Below are 17,614 nucleotides of genomic sequence, written 5' to 3'. Positions count from 1 at the left end.
TCCTGTCCCCCAACCCAGTTCTTTTCCTTTTACTGCTGCAAATCCCACTTCTCTTCTTAGATCCCCCTCTCATATTCCCTCCCATAAAGGTTTCCCTGAAGGTGCCAGCCCTCACCTGATTGGAATGGCAAGACCTTTCATGATCCATGATTCCCAATGTGGTATACGTTCCCAGTGGTTTGGTTAATTATTCTCTGCGTTTATCACTGACATAGAGATTATACGCTGTTTCTCTCACTGTCTCCTCATCCCTCTACCACTGCCCACTCCTGTTCCATCTTCCTGTGGCTAGCGGAGTGTCAGGTGTCAGGTAGATATTTAATAAATGATCTTTATCAGCACAGGTATAACAGCAGTCCTGTAAGTCAATTCATGTCTTCTCTAGTGTGGCTTTCTTTTGACTCTTACCTTCGGGGATGTTTCTGATACCTGAACACATCCCGATGAAGAACAGGCTCATATTGTAAAAGACGCAGGCCCGGGTCATGCAGCAGGAAGGCACGTGTCACATATACACGGGTAGCTGCCGCTCCGGATGACTGCTCGCAGGAGACATACAGGCTCAGCGCCATCAAATCTGACTTGTCTGGGAAAATCTGAAATCCAGACTTCTTAAAACGTTGGCCCGTGACTGTGACATGTCAACAGTGACAGCATAGAATGGGGACTGAACAGAACGGGGGAGATCTCAAAGTAGACTCGTGTAGATGGAAACTGGACAGATAATCACAGTGGTGCCACAGTGGGGGAAAGATGGGTTGGAGAAAGGTGGTTTTGGGAAACTGGTACCCAATCTTGAAAAAGACGAAGCTGGATACTGTCTTATACCAGATACGAAAGTAGACTCCATATAGATGAGAACTAAGTGTAAAAGGAGTGTACTCAGGAGGCTGGCTTCACAGCGTAGACACTGGGAAGGATGTTTTAAGACAGATCCTCTAAACAGATGGTAAGTCAGCAGAGCAATGGTTCTGACTGCATTAAAATGAAACATTTCTAGTCCAGAAAAGATACCATGGGCAAAGTTATCTGTTCATGACTGATTGGGAGATGATACTGACAAGGTTAAATGGATATCTAGCAAAGTGAAGGAACCTACCATGCAAACCAATAGGAAAGTCAGAAAGAGAAAAACATCTGGAAAAATGGGCAAAGGCAATGAACAGGGAGTTTCCTAAAGAGGAAACCTCACTGGTTAGTAAGTTTTTCACAAAGCGCTCAACTTACTAATAATTAAGGAAATCAGGTCAAATCAGTGAACTATAACTTTATACCTGTTAGATCTAATTCTTGCCAACAGTAGGTATGGGCAAAAATGTGGGGGAATAGGAACCCACGAGCAGTCCCAGTAAGAGCGGAACCAGCACAGCCGTCCTGGAGTAGTACTTGGTAGCATCTGATGAAATTGGATTTGCATGTATCTTTGAGTAAGTCCACTCCTGGGTATGTGGCCAGGGAAATTCTTGCACAGACTCACCCCTCCCAGTTTATGCCACTTATCCGGGTGTAATTATTACTAGCGGTTCCATCCGTCCACTCTCAGTGTCCTGACTTGGATGATATATTGATGACTAACCATTAGGTGGCATCCTTACTGTGTGGTTTACCGTCACAGGGCCTCACAGACAGCTCAGGTACTGGTACCGAGGGAGCAGACAGAGAAAAGTGGTGGATTTGGTATATGAAATGCCATGCAGCAGTGAGAAGGAAAGGATGGGGTGTACAGAGAAGGGAGGGGGAAAAATATGGTTTTCCGAACAAAAGGCATCTGCAGGTTGAATTAGTGTATAAAGGTTTACTTTGGATTTTTTTTTAAAGACAATTTTTTTAGAGCAGTTTTAGGATCACAGCAAAATTACGAGGAAGGTACAGAGATTTCCCACATATCTCCTCCCTCCACACATGCACTGCCTTCCTGCCATAATCAACATCCCCCACCAGAGTGGTACATTTGTTACAGTTGGTGAACATACACTGACACATCATTACCACCCACAGTTTACAGTTTATGTTAGGATTCTGGTGATGTACATTCTGTGGGTTTGGACAAATGTGTAATGACATGTGTCCATCATTATGGTTTCATATGGAGAATTTTCACTGCCTTAAGCATCCTCAGTACCCCTCCCATTCATCCCTCCCCTCCCCACAGCTCAGCTTGGATTTTTTTGTTTGTTTTTTTAGTGGTGGCATGTACCATTGCTTGGGTGCATTGAAACTTGCATAGCAACCTGGTTGTGGAAAGTCGATCCTTCTCCCATAAGGGGTGGGGTTTCTGCAATTGTCAAGCGATCTGGTCTTTTCTCTCCTGAGCCCTTGGTCCTCTTAGAGGTCAGCTGTCAGAGAGAATGGTCTCTGATGTCATATAATTTTATGGCTTGGAGAAGAACCTCTTCACATGGAGAAAAGGGATTCTCAGTGGTGTGAGCCACCTTAAGCTATAAACACGAAGTAGACTTCACTTAAGTCTTTATTTCAAGGCTCCCTCTGCCTTGCCTTCACCAGCCCAGGTAACCTTCCAGCATCACTGAGTGGAACGTCTTTGGTGGCAAAGAGCTCTGATGGGAGAGGCTTCTGTTTGAGAGCCTTTCTGGCCCACAAGTCAGCTGGAACTTGACCTTCTGTATCTTAAACACAGGATAGGCAAATGGCTTTTCAACCAGCGTCCCCCTGGGGAAGCTCACAGGGGTGCTTTGATCGCTGCTGCTGTGCTGTTACTTTCTCTCCCCTGGTGGAGGTGGTGCTGCCAGCGTCCTGCCAGTGTTGCAGCCAGATCCCCAGTGGAAGTATCCAAACTGCTGGCTGGAGATGCTGCTGCGTCTCTCTCTCCCTCCCTCCCTCCCTCTGTAAAGTTAGCACCTTTGTGATCAGCAGATGAGACAGCAGAATAAAGACTTCAGCAGCCACTGAAACAGCTGTTGTGACCATGTGAAAGGTATTTCTCCCTCCTTCCGCCCCTTTCCAGAGAAATGGCCCTTTGGGTTGGAGCAGGAGACTGGTGGTTCTATGCACAGAATAGGTCTGGTTTGGCGAAGATGAAGCACCCTGACCATCTCTGTGTCACTGGAGTGCCATGGGGGATGTGTGGCATTTTTCATCTCTTCTCTTCTTGATCTTTGGATTTTATTGCTGGCATCCTCCTCTTCTGTGTCTGCTACTTCCTGGGCTATGGGCATGAAGAGGTTACAGAAGCCAGGAGCCTGCTGGGCTGAGTTAGCACTTCCCTCTGCATCCAGAATCTCTCCAAGTAACGGCCCTTTTACATCATGGAAAAGGGGTGGTGGTGTGGGCGGAGGGGGTGAGGGGTGGAGGCCGGCTGCAGTAGGTCCGAGTGGCTGCAGTAGTGCAATAGGTAGGAGCGGGCTCCTGGACCATGTCTCGGCGAGGAGGGGGGCGCAAAGGCGTGCGGAGTGAAGGATGAACCGGTGGCACGTCCTAGGTCCCGAGCTGCAGAGTGCCCGTGCTGCGCCCGCCTCTCGCGCGCTCCCCGCCTGCGTCGGGCCGCCCAGGGGCGCGCGGACCCGGGACGGCGGCGCTCGGGCTCGGGCTCCGGGGGGACGGAGACCAGGGCCGGAGCCGCCAGAGCCGCGGGCCTGGGAGGCCGGCTCCCCGGGGAGCCTGGGGTGGCCCGGCTCTTGCCCTCCCTGCCGGCAGGAGACCCCGCTGAGCCTCCGCGCTCTTCCCGCAGCAGCTGGCGCTGGGACGCGGCTGGGGCCAAGCTCTCTCCAGCGGCCACCGGGCTGAGCAGCTCCGCGGCCCCGGCCCCGGCCCCTTCCAGGTGACTTAGTCCCCCCACCCCCCCCCCCACCCCCAGCTTGGCGAGAGGAAACATCTCCCATTGGGTGAAACTCAGATTTTGCTTTAGCATCTAAATCCTGTAGCCGAACCAGCTCTGCCGAAACCCGTAGGGTTTCATTTTGCACTTGACTGTGCTGGAGAAAGACTGCAAGGAGTGGGCGGCGAGAGGAGGAACCTTATAAACTTTGGGGGCGGGGACATTTTCTTGGAAGTGACAAGTAGCTTCAGACCTGGGCCAGTGACGTCGTCCTCCGCTCAGACGCTCCGAAGGGGCTGGACGCGGCCACAAGACCAAAGCCAAAGATCCCAGGAGAGCCATGGAATCCACGCTGGCGACACCCAGTTCTGCCGCAGGCCCCGTCACCTTCTCCCACGTCTTCGGGCAGCAGTGCCAACTTATGGAAGCAGGTAGGAAGCTGTTGTGGGAAGTGGGGTGCTACCCCAGATCCCCAGAGGCAGAGGCCCATGTGTGTCTGCGGGTCTGTCTGTTTCATCTCTGCCTCCGTGAGATTTGGAATGCGAGGTTCAACCGGCCAGTGACATGCCTGTCTGGCTCACTCACTGTAAAGTTTCTGGCACGTGCCATGGGACTGACTGAAGGTGCCACTTGGGCAGGGGAAGTGAGGGTGCCCATGGGTCCTGTCACCTCTTTTCTCTGTGGCTGCTCGGAGGATGCAGGAGAGTGAGTCAGGAAGGAGCTGATGACGTGGTGGCTGTGGTCATCGTTTGGGGGCAGGTGCCAATCCTAGACTAGCTGTTTTTCTGTCAGCTTGCCTCTCTGCTGCTGAAAGTGGTGGTTAAGCTGAGTAACACAGCTGCTTGAGTGCCTGCCTGGAGCAGCGACTCCAAGCCCTTGGCTCTGCTGTGGGGATTCCGCCGTAGCCTTTGCCCCGACTTTGTCTTCCGAAAGGCTCACGTTTTATGCAGAGTGGAAGATGTGGTGTGGGCTGCAGCCTTGCCCGGGGCCGGCCATCTTGCTATGCACTTGGTCACAGGGAAACAAGGTGACGGGTGGGTGGCTCGGTGCAAGTGGTTACCCTAGTGGAGCCTGCAGACCGGTGCTCAGTCCGTGCCTACGGTTGTGCTGGCGCCACACCGGACGTGGGATGCCTGCTCCCCTGCTTTCTTGGAGTCCATTCTTGTTGTTGAGAAAAGGGCCATGGGTTTCTCCAGTGGTTTCCTGGGTGTTAAAGTGTTAATTGTGCATTGTGGCTGTGCATCTCTGGAAGGTGTCGAGAAGAGCCCTGTACTGAGGAACTGGAGTGGGGACTTGAGTCAGTGTTGGTGGTTTCATTGGGTGGTTGCATAACCTTGGAAATTGCAGACCCTTCCCCTTTCCCTTGGGAATTTGTCTCCAGCTGCAAAACAAGAGAACTGGCCTTGAGGCTGCCCGGTCCATCCAGGCCTTAGATTCAGTGAGATTAGATTCAGAAGAGCCAAGTGCAACAGAGAAAACAAACTTGAGCTGTTTTTAAGGATGGGCTGTGTTCACACAAGTTGGAAGCTCATAGAGTGGACGAATGAGGACTCTGGACCTGGACTGCCTGGGTTTGAGTCCCAGCTTCACCTGTTACAAGCTGTGTGACCTCAGGCAAGTGACTTAGCTTCTCTGTGCCTCAGTTTCCTCATCTTCAAAATGGGGATAAGAGGCACTCCCTCACAGGGTCATCACAAAGATTAACTATGTTAATGTGTCAAAAGCCTTAGAACAGCGCCTGGCACCTACTCAGCACTGTTTCAGTATCAAGTGTTTGCTAATATTTCTAGGGAGTGTGGGGGCCACCGGGCAGGCATCCTTCCAGGGGCCCATCAATGCATCTCTGTTTGCAGAGAGCACAGCTGCCTATGGTTCTAGCCAGTCAAAGCATCGAGCACCCCCCTCCACCCGCACTTTGATTCTGGTTTGTCTGGAAGGTTGAGCGTCCCCCACCCCACGTACCTGAGGAGCGTCTGACCTGCGGTAGCTCAGGTGCCTCTACTTCCTCATGAGCAGGAGGGCTTGGGGATTTTCCTGGATGGGGTTCCACACGCCTTTCTGCTCCTCCGGCATGACTGGGGGGAAGGCAGGTTGGATTTCTAAAGTTCCCCAGCGCTGTCCCCTGCAGCTTTGTCCTCGAAGCTTTTGGAGGCACCCAAGCCTAAATCAGGTCATGAAACCCTGTCTCCTTGAAAGAAATCCTTTATGTCAAGAGAGCAGTGCGACCTGGAGTAACAACGACCAGCAGCCTCGAGGGAGAGCCCCCTCCCTGAAGATGCGCAAAAAGGGGCAGTTCAGCTGTGCGCCAGAGGCGCTCACTCCGCGGGGCCCCGGGGCTGGAGGCGAGCACCGAGACACCTCCAGCCACTTGTAGTCCCGTTGGTATCACAAACGAGATCTTCAGTGAGTGTGCAGACCGTTCCCCGACTCCAGGGGCTCACTGCTGTGTGAATCACGTGTGTTCCCGAGTGAGAAGCGTCTCTCGACACGAATTCACTGAGCACCCACGACCTGCTTTCTCCTCCCCGTGCTGGGAACCTCGGGGTCCGAAGTGTAAGTCCCAGCCTTTACTCAAGGAGATGATCTAGTTGGTGGTAAAAGGAAAGCATGTTGAGGAAAAGAGGATTATGCAGGATGTGACTTTTTAATGATTCCATTGCTGAAAAAACCCCGTATATTTTACATAAATCCTCTCACTTTATTTTTAAAAACCCTAACCAATTTCCATAGGCAGAGGAAATGCTCGGGGTTGCCCCCTGGCCACGTTTGTGCAGAAGGAACATAGCAGAGGGAAAGGTGAACCCTGGTCTGATGCCCACGCCTGTGCCTCTAACCCTGGGAGCATGTGGTCATCGGTGGGTGATGCCTTGGGTTAACCTTTTTTATCAGTAAGTATGTCAAGTCTTAGGAGAAGTTGATTCCTGAGAGACAGAACCGTCAAGGATGTTCAGTGGGGTGGAGGTTGGGGAGATAAGCACAAAAAGGCTCACTGAATTTAGGGGGCAGTGGTGGACCCTGGCAGTAAGGGTGTATTGGGCGTGGTGGGGCCTGGGAGAACTCTGTCCCAGTTAGCAGCAGGGGGATTGTGAAGGCCACGCTGGGGCCATGGGAAGGGTGTGGACTTCTTTCCTGTTCAGTCCCAGTTCAGCTGTTTGCTAGCCGTGTGACCTTGATTAAACCCCAAAGCCCTAGACCAGGGGCTGGCAAACTACAGCCCTGGGGCCAAATCTGGCCCACAGCTTGCTTTTGTAAATAAAGTTTTATTGGTACACAGCCATGCACATTTTATCTGGCTGCTTTGGTGCTACAACAGTAGAGTTGAGTAGCTCTGACCCAGATCATGTGGCCTGCAAAGCTGAGAATATTTGCTGTCTTGCCCTTGGCAGGAAGAAGTGTGCTGATCCCTGTCCTGGACCAACCCCCGTCACGCAGAACGGGTGTAGACAGAACTCGTGGTGGACAGTCTGAAAGGGCTCAAGCCTGAGAATTTAGCTCGGACACATGCTTCCTCGCTGGCACTTTCGATGCTACGTGGTGCCTTGGTTCTCTCATATCCTCCCCTCTCCCCACCACGCCATACACACATCCAGCATGGGTTGCTTCAGAAAGCGTTTAGAATAGATCTGAGGAGTCCTAGGGAGGTCTGTAGCTGTACCACTCTGCATGTGCCCGATCTCGTCTGAAAGTCCTGGGAAGAATGGGGTTCCCACTGTGTGCCCGAGTCTGTGCACCTGAGCTGGGCAAGATTGCACCTGCCTCCTCCTCCTGGCAGGCTGATGATGCATTTCCTGCTTAATGGGTGAACTTAAGATGTTGGCAGAGTTGGGACTTAAACCTGGGTTGGCCAACCACAAAGCCTATTCCTGAAACGGCAATCCCGTGGCTTCTGCAGAGGGTTTTTAAAGAAGTGTGTCTTGTCTTCCTCAAGGGTTTGGAGGAGAGAGCAGCCTTCTGGCTCTTTCTTGGCTTTGATGCTGTTGCCCACCCTTTCCCCCTCCGTGGTCCTACACCTCACTTCAGAAGGCTTAGTCCTACACATTTAATTCCCTTCTCTTTCTAAGCCCCTGACCCAAATTTCTTTCCCTTTCTTTTGGCCCCAAAATGGCAGGTGAGATGTTAGCCCGGCCAGGTGAGCAGGACCGATGGGGGCCGCCATCCTCCAGTCCTCCTGCCTGACCTCCTCCAGGTGGGAGCCCAAGGCCGCACTCCCAGGCAGGCCACCGGCTGACCCCACAGTATCCTGCATCGCCTGGTCTCCGTCTGTTTCTAGCACGTTACTGAGGATGTTGGGAGAAACTCGGAGGGGATGGGCGGTCTAGACTCAAGCTGGTGTACTGTTGGTCTGCTTGTAGCTGAATAACTCTGTTGCCCATCTCCTCCTTGGATCCCAAAATATTTGACGGGGGAGATCCTCTGACCTGGTGTTTGCTTGTGTCTCTGCTGAGGGCTCTTGACTCATCCCTCAGCCTGACAATCTGTTGTTTGGGGGACCTCAGCTCGCAAGCCATCTCTTGCTCTGACTTGCTAAGCTGCCCCTGTGTCATCCTAGGCGATTTCCAACTGGTCCCATTTGGGTGGGAAGCATGTCCACAGGGTTACTTTGCTTGACCAGAATGACTAAAGTCATTCTGCCCAATATGTCCTGCTGATTCTGCAGGAATCCAGGCCCTGCTCAAGGGGGAAGATGGATGGGAGGAGAGGACAGGAAGGTGACAAGACTTAAGCACGTGGACGGCTGCTGTTCTGCACCGCCTCTGGGTTGCAGCTCAGAAGCCACCCTGAAAGTTCTCCATTTGCCCCATCAGCTATAGTCAGTCCCCGGCTCCATCCTGTGTAGAAACTCAGACAAATGCAAGTCATATCTGTCAGTCTGTCGCATAAGTCAGGCTGATATCTGGAGCCAGAGTCTGGTCATCTTCTGACTGTATTACCTTGTTCCTTCTGAAGGCTGCCAGCTGAACCCCCTCTCCTGCCTTTTGAGCAATACAGGGACCCATCTGAATGCAGAACATATTTATTTAGAAGCCACTTGCCATGTTTATAACCAAGAGAGGAGAGCACTAAGATTTATGGCATCGATTATGAGCTGAACACTCTGGAGCTTTTGCAAAAGTGGAACAGGTAAAGATGAGCCAAGAGGAAGGAGTCCTGTGCCCTGTCTTTCCATCGGCGGAAATGGGGACGTGGTTTTAAGATTTCCTTTTAGATCCCCAAAAGGTGGTTATATAGGACCTGTTTCTTGTCTGGCTGTTTCTTCAGTGGGAACAGTATGTCTCGATATTCTAGACAAGAAATTATCCTAGTGACTGTGGGCAATTGAGCGTAACCATAGCTGATGCTTACTGGATGCTTATTCTGGGATGGTCATTATGCTAAGTGTTTACATGGTACCTAAATTCATCCTTGTCACATCCTCATAAGGCAAAAAAAATCATCCCCATTTTATAGATGAAGACATTGAGGCCCATAAAGGGAGGTATTTCTTTTACCTAGTGAGTGGTTGAGTCAGGATTTGAATTCAAGCCATCTGGATCCCAAGTGTCTACTTTTTCCTGTTAGATTCTGTCATCCAGACGCTGTCAAATTTCCCAGCTCCTCCAGGAATTCGTCTCCAGAGATGTTTGTTGAACATCTGTGCCAGCAAATGAACGTCTGCAGAATGAATGTGGAATCTGCAACGACCAGAGCTACTGAAGGGAACTTCCACCCTCCAGGACATTGTAGCTTAAAGGGGGAGTGACCCGTGTCCTCTGTATCCATGGTGCTATTCCTCATGCGTTGTGCCGTGCTGTGCTCTGATTCCTGTTCATCGACGCCTTCTTCATTAGCCTCTGGGCTTCCTAAGGTCGGGCACTATCATCTTGGTTGTCTTGGAGTCCTCCAGACCTCGAATGGCATTGGCAACATTGCAGTTTTCATCAGTAAGACATTGACATGTCTGTTTTAAACTAAACTATTTGTCCTTTTACAGGGTGGCTGCCACCCCCATGAGAAGCTGTTAGCACAATAAAATGGTATTAGTGGAATCTGGCAAAACAAAACTGTGCTTATGTTCGTTCTCTTTCTCAAGACTGATCCTTAGCCCTCGCGTTAGCTTGCAGAATCAAGGGCGGCAGGGAAAGCAGTGCGTCCCAGTAGAGCCTCAGGCTGATCAAATCAACGCTTAACTCCAGGCTCTTAAAAGAGAAAGCAGTCTACTTTCTGGGTAGACTGGACATAGTGGTGGCACCTGACACTCATCGTCCTCTTCCAGTGTCACCTCCCTGCCCGATCTTCCATCTTCAATCCAGAGACAGAGTTTTCTCAGCATCCCGGTGATCTCCTTACGATGCAGGTACTGTCAGCCACCCCCCCGGACCGCACCTTGACCTCGGAAGTTCCCACCAATGCTGCTTGTCAAGGGGAGAGCAACGGGGGCGAGTTGGGTCCTTACAGCCTTGGAGTAAGCAGCCTGGGTACGTGCCCCAGCTTGTGGGCAGCACGGTTTTCCCACTGTCGTTACATCAGAAGCAGAGGCTGGTCTCTTACTAGCTTATTTCTTCTTGTCAGAGGCAGGGGCACGTGGTTATTCGTTCAGACTTAAGAGTTCAGTTGTTTGGGTTCAGATCTCAGGTCTGCTGTTCACTGGTTGTGTGACCTTAGGCAGGTTCCTTAACCTCTCTGTGCACTGGCTTCGTCATCTGTAAAATGAGGATAATAGTAGCTACTTCATAGGGTTGTGTGGGTCTGACGGTGAGTCACTATGTATGGAGTGTTTATCACGGTGCCCGGCACAGAACGCATTATGTATAAACATTTGCTCTCTGTCTTCATCAGGCTGTTGTAACAAAACAGCACAGACTAGGTGACTTAAACAGAAAACATTTCATTGCATAGTTCTGGAGGCCGAGGAGTCCGAGGTCAGGGTGCCAGCAGGTTTGGTGTCTGGTGAGGGCCCTCTTCCTCATTTGCAGACAGCCGTCTTCTCGCTGCATCCTCCTGTGGCCCAGAGCAGAGAGATAAGCCAGCTCTCCGGTCTCTTCTGAAAAGGGCTCTCATCCCGTTCATGATGGCCCCACCCTCACGACCCCATCACCTCCCAGAGACTCCTAACACCTCCTCATAGCATCACCAACAGGTGAATTTGGGGAGGAAACATTCAGTTCACAACACTGTCATTGTTACGATTTCTTATTAGCATATCGGCCCTATCTTGCTTGGTGAGACAAAGCTTGGTAACACCAGGAATTAAAACATTCCTTATGGTCATGTCTTTCAGAACAGTACAAAGTTGCTGCTTTTCCCCTTTGGCTAATCATTGCAGTTACACACACACACACACACACAAACACACACACACACACACACACACACTCACACACTCACACACTCACTCACTCAATATTTTTCCTTTCTTTGACTCCCAAGGTCAGGAAACAACAGATCTGTGAGAACGTCCATCCACCAGTCACAGAAGGGTGTTTATTTAAAGGTCCTCGTTGGACCCAGCATACCTGGGCCAGGCCTCGTTCGTGCCTTTCCGCCTGGTATAATTATTAAGAGTGCCTACATTCATCTCGAGCATGTCCTTGTTTGCATGATAAACTACATAGTTGGCCTTAATAAGGGGCAGCTGAATAAATAAAATCCAAATGTTACTTAAACAAAATGTGGAGCATCTGATCTTGGAGGAAGCCGTCTAAGGTTAAAAGACAGTCAGCGGAAGATGCGAGTATTTGGTTTGGAACAGGGGCCAGACAGTCGGGTGAGCTGGGCGACACTTCTCAGCAGTACTGGGTGGGGGCTGTCCATGTCGCCGGGTCTGATTCTCCAGGAGAAACCCAGAGTCCCCACATTCCTACAGAACCCCCAGTTCTTGGAGAAGCGCGTCACCGAAGGAGAGATTTCAGATCCTGGAGGGTCAAACCCTGGCAGCTGTGTCCCGCCTGAGCGCCACCAGGTTACGGTCTCTGTTTCACGCCCTCTGTTCTGTCATCAGGGCCCTTGTTCCAGTCTGCAGGCTGCTTCTGGCCCGAGCGGTACACCTGCTGTTTGCTTTCCAGTTCCCTTTGTCGTTCCTTGAGTAACTTAAGAGCTCTAGATGGAGGCCCCAACTCCGGTTCTGGTCCATACTCCCTCGCACAACAAACGCGGTCTTGCTGGGGCTGCGGGCCGTCTCAGGCCCGTTTGTGCGATGGCCTGCACCACTGGGCACTGCCATAGACATGCTTTACTTGAGCTGTGAGCGTCTGCTCCCTCGTCTGGGTCCTGAGGACCTGGAGAAGGCTGGGCAGCAGACAGAGAATAGAGACAAACAGGAAGACCATAATCCGGAGGCTCCACGACATTCCAATTTTTGACGAGAGGTTGTGTGGGTCCAGAGTGGGCAGGCGGGAGCCGCCACGGAATGGAGGGTCTTAGCCAGACCATTCACGCGTGTCCCCAGGCATCCCTGGGTGGTCGGGCACGGAGCTGGCTCTCTGCTCGTGATGGCGGCACTGAGGACAAGGGGCATCTCGAATTGGTGGGTTCATGGGCACAGGTGATTAAGAAGGGAAATGGCCCGTTTGTGGGAGAATGTGTTAGAGACCCTGCTTTGCTCTCGGTTTGCTCTTCAGAAAATGCTGGGATTAAATGACGGATGGGTTTCTCATTGGAAGGTAGCTTAGGTGGAAAGAGCCCACCGAGGAGGGGGAACTGCAAAAGTGCTCTTTCCTGCCCAGGGCATCCTTAGGTTTCAGACTTGATCTCATCCTTGGCCACATTCTCATTAGGTCCTATGTGGTCACCTGCTCTAGCTTCTGAAAAACTTAAGAGTTGATTCTCCTCATCTGTGATCCCAAATCCCTACCAGGTAAACCTTTAAATCCAGGGCAAAGCTCTTAACCAGACAAGCTTCCCCCATCTCTCTCCAATGGAGAGATGAAATGGAGTGGCTGTAGCTGTGAGAAATCTGAAGGAAAAGCGCGTTCCCCTGCGATGGTCCTCCTCCCGTGTGGCTGGTGGGTGAGTGAAGCCCCGCCCACAGTGGGAATCACCAGGCAGCAGCAGGTGAGGAGGGGTTCCATTCGGATCAACTGGAAACCCCAAAGCAGTAAGGGTTACTTGAAGACTTAAAACTGACCATGTGATGTTTGGAGTAGGGGAGATCATAAAAGCCCTGCTGTAAAAGACTGAAAGTGTAAAAACAATATACTCGTGATGTATTAGGATGCCCGCCTCCCCATTCCCACCGCTACCTTTTGGACCTTGACAAATAACCCGTTTCTGGTTTTATGATAGTCTTAAACCACATCTTTCTTCATCAGCTCCTTTGACCAATTCCAGTCTCATCTGTCCTTCCAAGGATGTAAGGAATAAGCTGGATGAAACAGACACAGTCTTGGTTTTTCTTGGGAAGTAAATGTGCTTTCATTGATCCTGTGCAGCAACTATTCTCGCGAGGTCCTGTATTTACGTTTTATTTTAGCCTATCGGGTCTAGTGTCAGTGCCACTAAGAGGGAGCCCCAGCCTCAGACACCAAAGGGAAAGTCCCATCTAAGGATGAAGGCAAAGCTGAGAGGGCAGCCAGGTGTCCAGGCTGGGCTCCCCTTGCATGCACTTTAGGGTTTCTCAGAACTTGACGTCTTCTCTTTGATCCCCCTGAAGTTGTTATGAGTTACAGTGAGGGGAGTTAGGGTGCTTGCAGGAGGGGACCGATTAGGGGACAGGAGTAAAGGGGAAAGGGAGGAGGTTGTCTCCATCCCTCCTGGCTTAGGGGACTAGAGGGGCGACGTGATGTGGGAAGAGAGCCAGTTCTCGGGAGAGATTTAAAGGGATTGCAGGCTAGTTTGAGAGAGAGGTGCTCCTGGGGACTTGAAAAAGCCACAGTCTTGGCCTTGATCCCTCGGTGAGAAGTGAATCTGAAAAGGAATTTATGTGGTGGGTCCCCCTGAATTTCTGCAATGACCTCAACTTTGGTGCAGAAGGGAGCACCAGGGGTGACTAGACTCCAAGAGGTGGTCGGAGCTCCCAGAATTTGGTCATAAGAGACGTGGGTCACCCCTAAGGGCTGTTGGGAGACTCAGAAGTCTACTAAGGAAAACAGAAAGGTTTGGGGACAAGGCAAGGTCTACCACCTGATCAGAGCTCCAAACGAAGCAGCTGTCCAAAGGGCTGGGCGGAGGGACTAGATTTGGTCCAGCCCGAGGAGTGGAGGCTGGCAAGGCAGGAGACAGACCTGGGACATGCCCTGGGATGCTGGAGGCCAGCACACACCTTCGGCGGCACAGAGGAAATCTACAGCACTGAGACAGGTGAAAAAGGAAGTAGTCCCTTAGGAAGGGAACCCTTACACCACCTCCCCACCTCCAACAGGCAGCACCCCCACTGCCAGTTAAGCAGGGACTATTGAAGGGAAAACTCCAAGGTTTGAAGAGTTGGAGTCTAGAGACCAGGCCAGTGATGGCTGAGATGATCAAAAGTGGTTGGGACCAGTCTACAGAAAGGACTCTGCAGAAGGAGCTCCAGAGTTTTCAGTCTTATTTTGTCTTATGTTATTGAATGAGATCAGCTGGATATAGATCTCTAGGTTGGCTTGTTGTGTGACATTCTCCTGGCTTCTCTTGTCGCTGTTGGCCTCTGTTGATCTAGGGGTCATTTCTCTGTAGGCCACCTCCCTTTTCTGTGAATTTGCTTTTAAAATATTTGTCCTGGAAGCCACGTCATTTTGCTGCAACATGCCTGGGAATGGATCTAATTTTATTGATCTTGTTTGGGGTCTGTGGTTCTCAGATCTGAAGATTGGTGTCTCAGTTCTGGAAAATGATAGCCACTTATTTCTTTGAACACTGATTCTCTCCCCTTCTTTCTGCTCCCCCTAATCCCCTTAGAAAGTCCTTAGAGACTCGAGTTGGACTTCTCAATCTGACCTCTTTTTCATATTCTCCATTTTTGTCTTTCTGCTGCATTCTGGGTAATGACTTAAAAAACATCTTCTGGTTCATTAATTTTCTTTCTAGCCGAGTCTAATCTTCTGCTTATCTTCAGGCAATCAGGTTTTCATTTAATTGATCTCTTTTTTCCCCAAACCTCTAGAAGTTCTACTTGAGTAGTTTTTAAATCTTCCAGGTGTTCCTTTTTCAAAAGTAGTCTCTTGTCTTGCTTGCTCTTGAGTTTATGTTTATTTAACCGTTTAAAATCATAGTTATGTGTCTGGCAGTCTTAGGTACAGTTCTTCTGTTTTTCTGTTGACTCATGTCCAGAATAGCTGATTACCTCATGTACTTTGTACGTTTGGATTTTGAGCTCATGTTTGGGATTTTTGTCTGGGAGATACCATTACTGTAGGTAATGTGGATTTTTGAGCTGGGGATTTCCTCGAGCCTCCAAGTAGAATGAATTTGAACCCAAACCCATTTGAGGGTAGGCTTGGAATAAGGAGCTACTCAGGGAGATCATCTTCTTGCCCATCTCAGTCCAGGACTCAGACCCTGTTTCCCTTTGCTTGTGTGCAGGACCTTTTTCCAAGTGCCTCTTTCCCTGATGGTGAAGCCCTCTAAGACTGGTGTGTGAGTGTGAGTGTGTGTGCGTGTGCGTGTGTGTGTGCACTGCAGTTCTAACTCCTCTGCCCGGCGTAACCTGAGGCCGCGTGACCAGCCCCACATGCCAGTTCAGCTCCAGCATCCACGTCACAAGACCAGCAGACGCCCCTGCGCCGCCCGAGTGCTAGGGCATGCCATCACTCTGGTTTTCAATTTTGTATTTCTTCGTTGGTTTGTTGGGTGTATTGGTTTCCTGTGGCTGCTGTAACAAGTGACCACGAACTTGGTGGCTTAAAACAATACAATCTTAGGTTCTCATTGCCCTGGAGGCCAGGAGCCTGAAATTAGTATCACTGGACTGAAATCAAGGTGTTGCAGGGCTAGACTCCCTCCAGACTTTGGGGAGAATTCATTCCTTGTCTCTTCCCATGTCCTGCGGCTGCTTGTGTCTTTCCTGACTTGTGTCTGCGTCCCTCCAGTTTCTTCCCCCGTGGGTAACTTGCTCCTCCTTCTGTGTGTGTGTAAGATCGCTCTCTCTTTCTTTTAAGGACACTTGGGATGGCATTTAGGGCCCACCTGGAGAATCCAGAATAGTTTATTATCTCAACACTCTTAGCTTTATCACTTCTGCAGAAAGCTTTTTTTCCCTTCCAAATAAGGTAACATTTACAAATTCTCGAGATCTCTCAGGGGCCACTCTCAGCCTACCGCAGTAGACTTCCCTAACTTTGAGGGCTCAGCTTCATGTAGATAAGGATGCCCATTGTATTTCCAAATGTTTGTAGCAGTTTTTTCCCCAATCCATCGTATTCCCTGGAAAAGGAAATACACCAAATAATCTCAAAGCTGGAGAGAAAAATGCACAACCCACTGTGGTGGGAGCCACTCGGGGGGCCAGAGGTTGAAGATGTTAAGGCCTAAGTGCTGCCTAGCACCAGGGGCGATGCTTCTCAGACCCTGTGGGGCGAGAGGCTGGGCTTAGCTCATACTAACGGGACAGTGCTGTCTGGAATGGGTGGACTGGTTGGACTGGTCCAAGTTCCCTTGGCCCACCCCTCCCCAGTCTTTGGTTTACTTTGGCCCGTTCCTGACTTTGCCTCTTGGCTTTCATACGTGTGTGACATGTGTGTGTGTGGTCCCGGTTTCTGACCCTTAGTATCTTCCATTCTGACAGCCAGAAACAGACCTTGAGTCTGCTCCTCAGTATCCGCTTTGCTTCAGGGACTGGACCAAAGTCCTGGGGCGTCTGGAGAACTTACTCTTTGCCAGTAGAGCGTCGCCGAAACCAGAGCCAGGCAGGACCGGGACTGAGCGTTGAAGCCTCCTCCGTAGCGCAGGCGTCCCAGCCACAGGAGAGAGCTGAGTGCAGCCCTGAGAACTCTCTGCTGACGCAAACGCCCGTTCCTGGGGACAGTCGGGCAAACCGACCGAGCGGTCACATGGTGCTTCTTGGGATTCTTTGGCAAGGAAGCCTTACCGGCTCGTGTGAAGCCCATTGCAAAGCAAAACGCCCTGTGCCCTTAGGTGACACGTGGAGTAGTTCTGGCGGGCTTCCTGGCTCCGTTAACTCAGAGGGAAGAAATACTCTGTGTTGGGTGGCTTTTGTTCCCACCTCTCTTGAAGACGTGTTCCTGTCCTAAGTTTGTGGCTGCAACCTTGATGACAAATGTTTTTACAGCTGGAATTCCCCCTGAGAGGTCAGCTCCATCACGAAATGGAACTTTTCTAGGACTGTAGGGCACTGCCCCCCCGCCTGCCAGGCTGGAGATGCGCTTTGTGTCTCTCCCACCGGTATTAGGGGTCCATGGGCTGTGTGTCCCCACACGGAGACCGAGTGAGCCCTGGGGAAGGCCCCCCCACCCTGGGAGCTGTGTCAAGAATTTGGCAGGGTTCAGTGTTAAACCAGCAGGAACATGCCCAGGGCTCCAGAAGCGGTGGCAGAATTTAGGGTAAGCCTTCTGAAGGGTGTGTATCGGGGTGTTTGTGTGCAGGGCAGTCAGGGGTTCCTGGAGTGACCTGGGCTGACATCACCTGGGGCCCTGCCACCCTCAGGTCCAGGCCCTCCTCTCCAGGAGGAGAGTCTAAAGGTAACTGATCCCCGGAGCTGCTGGTGTCATCTCCTCGCCCAGCTGTCCTTTCACAAAAAATCTGCACTTCTGCTGGCCTCACCCAGTTCTCACAGCGTCTTCTCAGAAACAGAGCTGAACTGCTCTGGCAACCTCTAGGTTGGATTCTGGGGAAGCTCAGCCTCCCGGTGAGAAGTTAGTGCTTGGGGTGGGAGTAACTCCTCCAACGGTGACTTTTTTTTGACTTAGAGGGGAATTCTAGTGCCTGAGC

General features: G+C 51.1%; 1 protein-coding gene across 1 annotated transcript in view; it reads left to right on the top strand.

The window, feature by feature from the left end:
• The first annotated feature begins 3,820 nt into the window (after nt 1-3,820).
• The window catches only part of KAZN (kazrin, periplakin interacting protein), a 991,323-nt gene continuing 977,529 nt past the window's right edge, over nt 3,821-17,614 (top strand). The window contains 1 exon segment of the mRNA XM_031464108.2: nt 3,821-4,206. Within this exon segment, the coding sequence (XP_031319968.2) occupies nt 4,116-4,206 (91 nt within the window). The 5' untranslated portion in view covers nt 3,821-4,115.

Source organism: Camelus dromedarius, chromosome 14 (genome assembly GCF_036321535.1).
Source record: "Camelus dromedarius isolate mCamDro1 chromosome 14, mCamDro1.pat, whole genome shotgun sequence".
Taxonomy (NCBI): domain Eukaryota; kingdom Metazoa; phylum Chordata; class Mammalia; order Artiodactyla; family Camelidae; genus Camelus; species Camelus dromedarius.
Note: the sequence above shows the minus strand (reverse complement) of the source record. Positions and strands in the feature narration are given on the sequence as shown.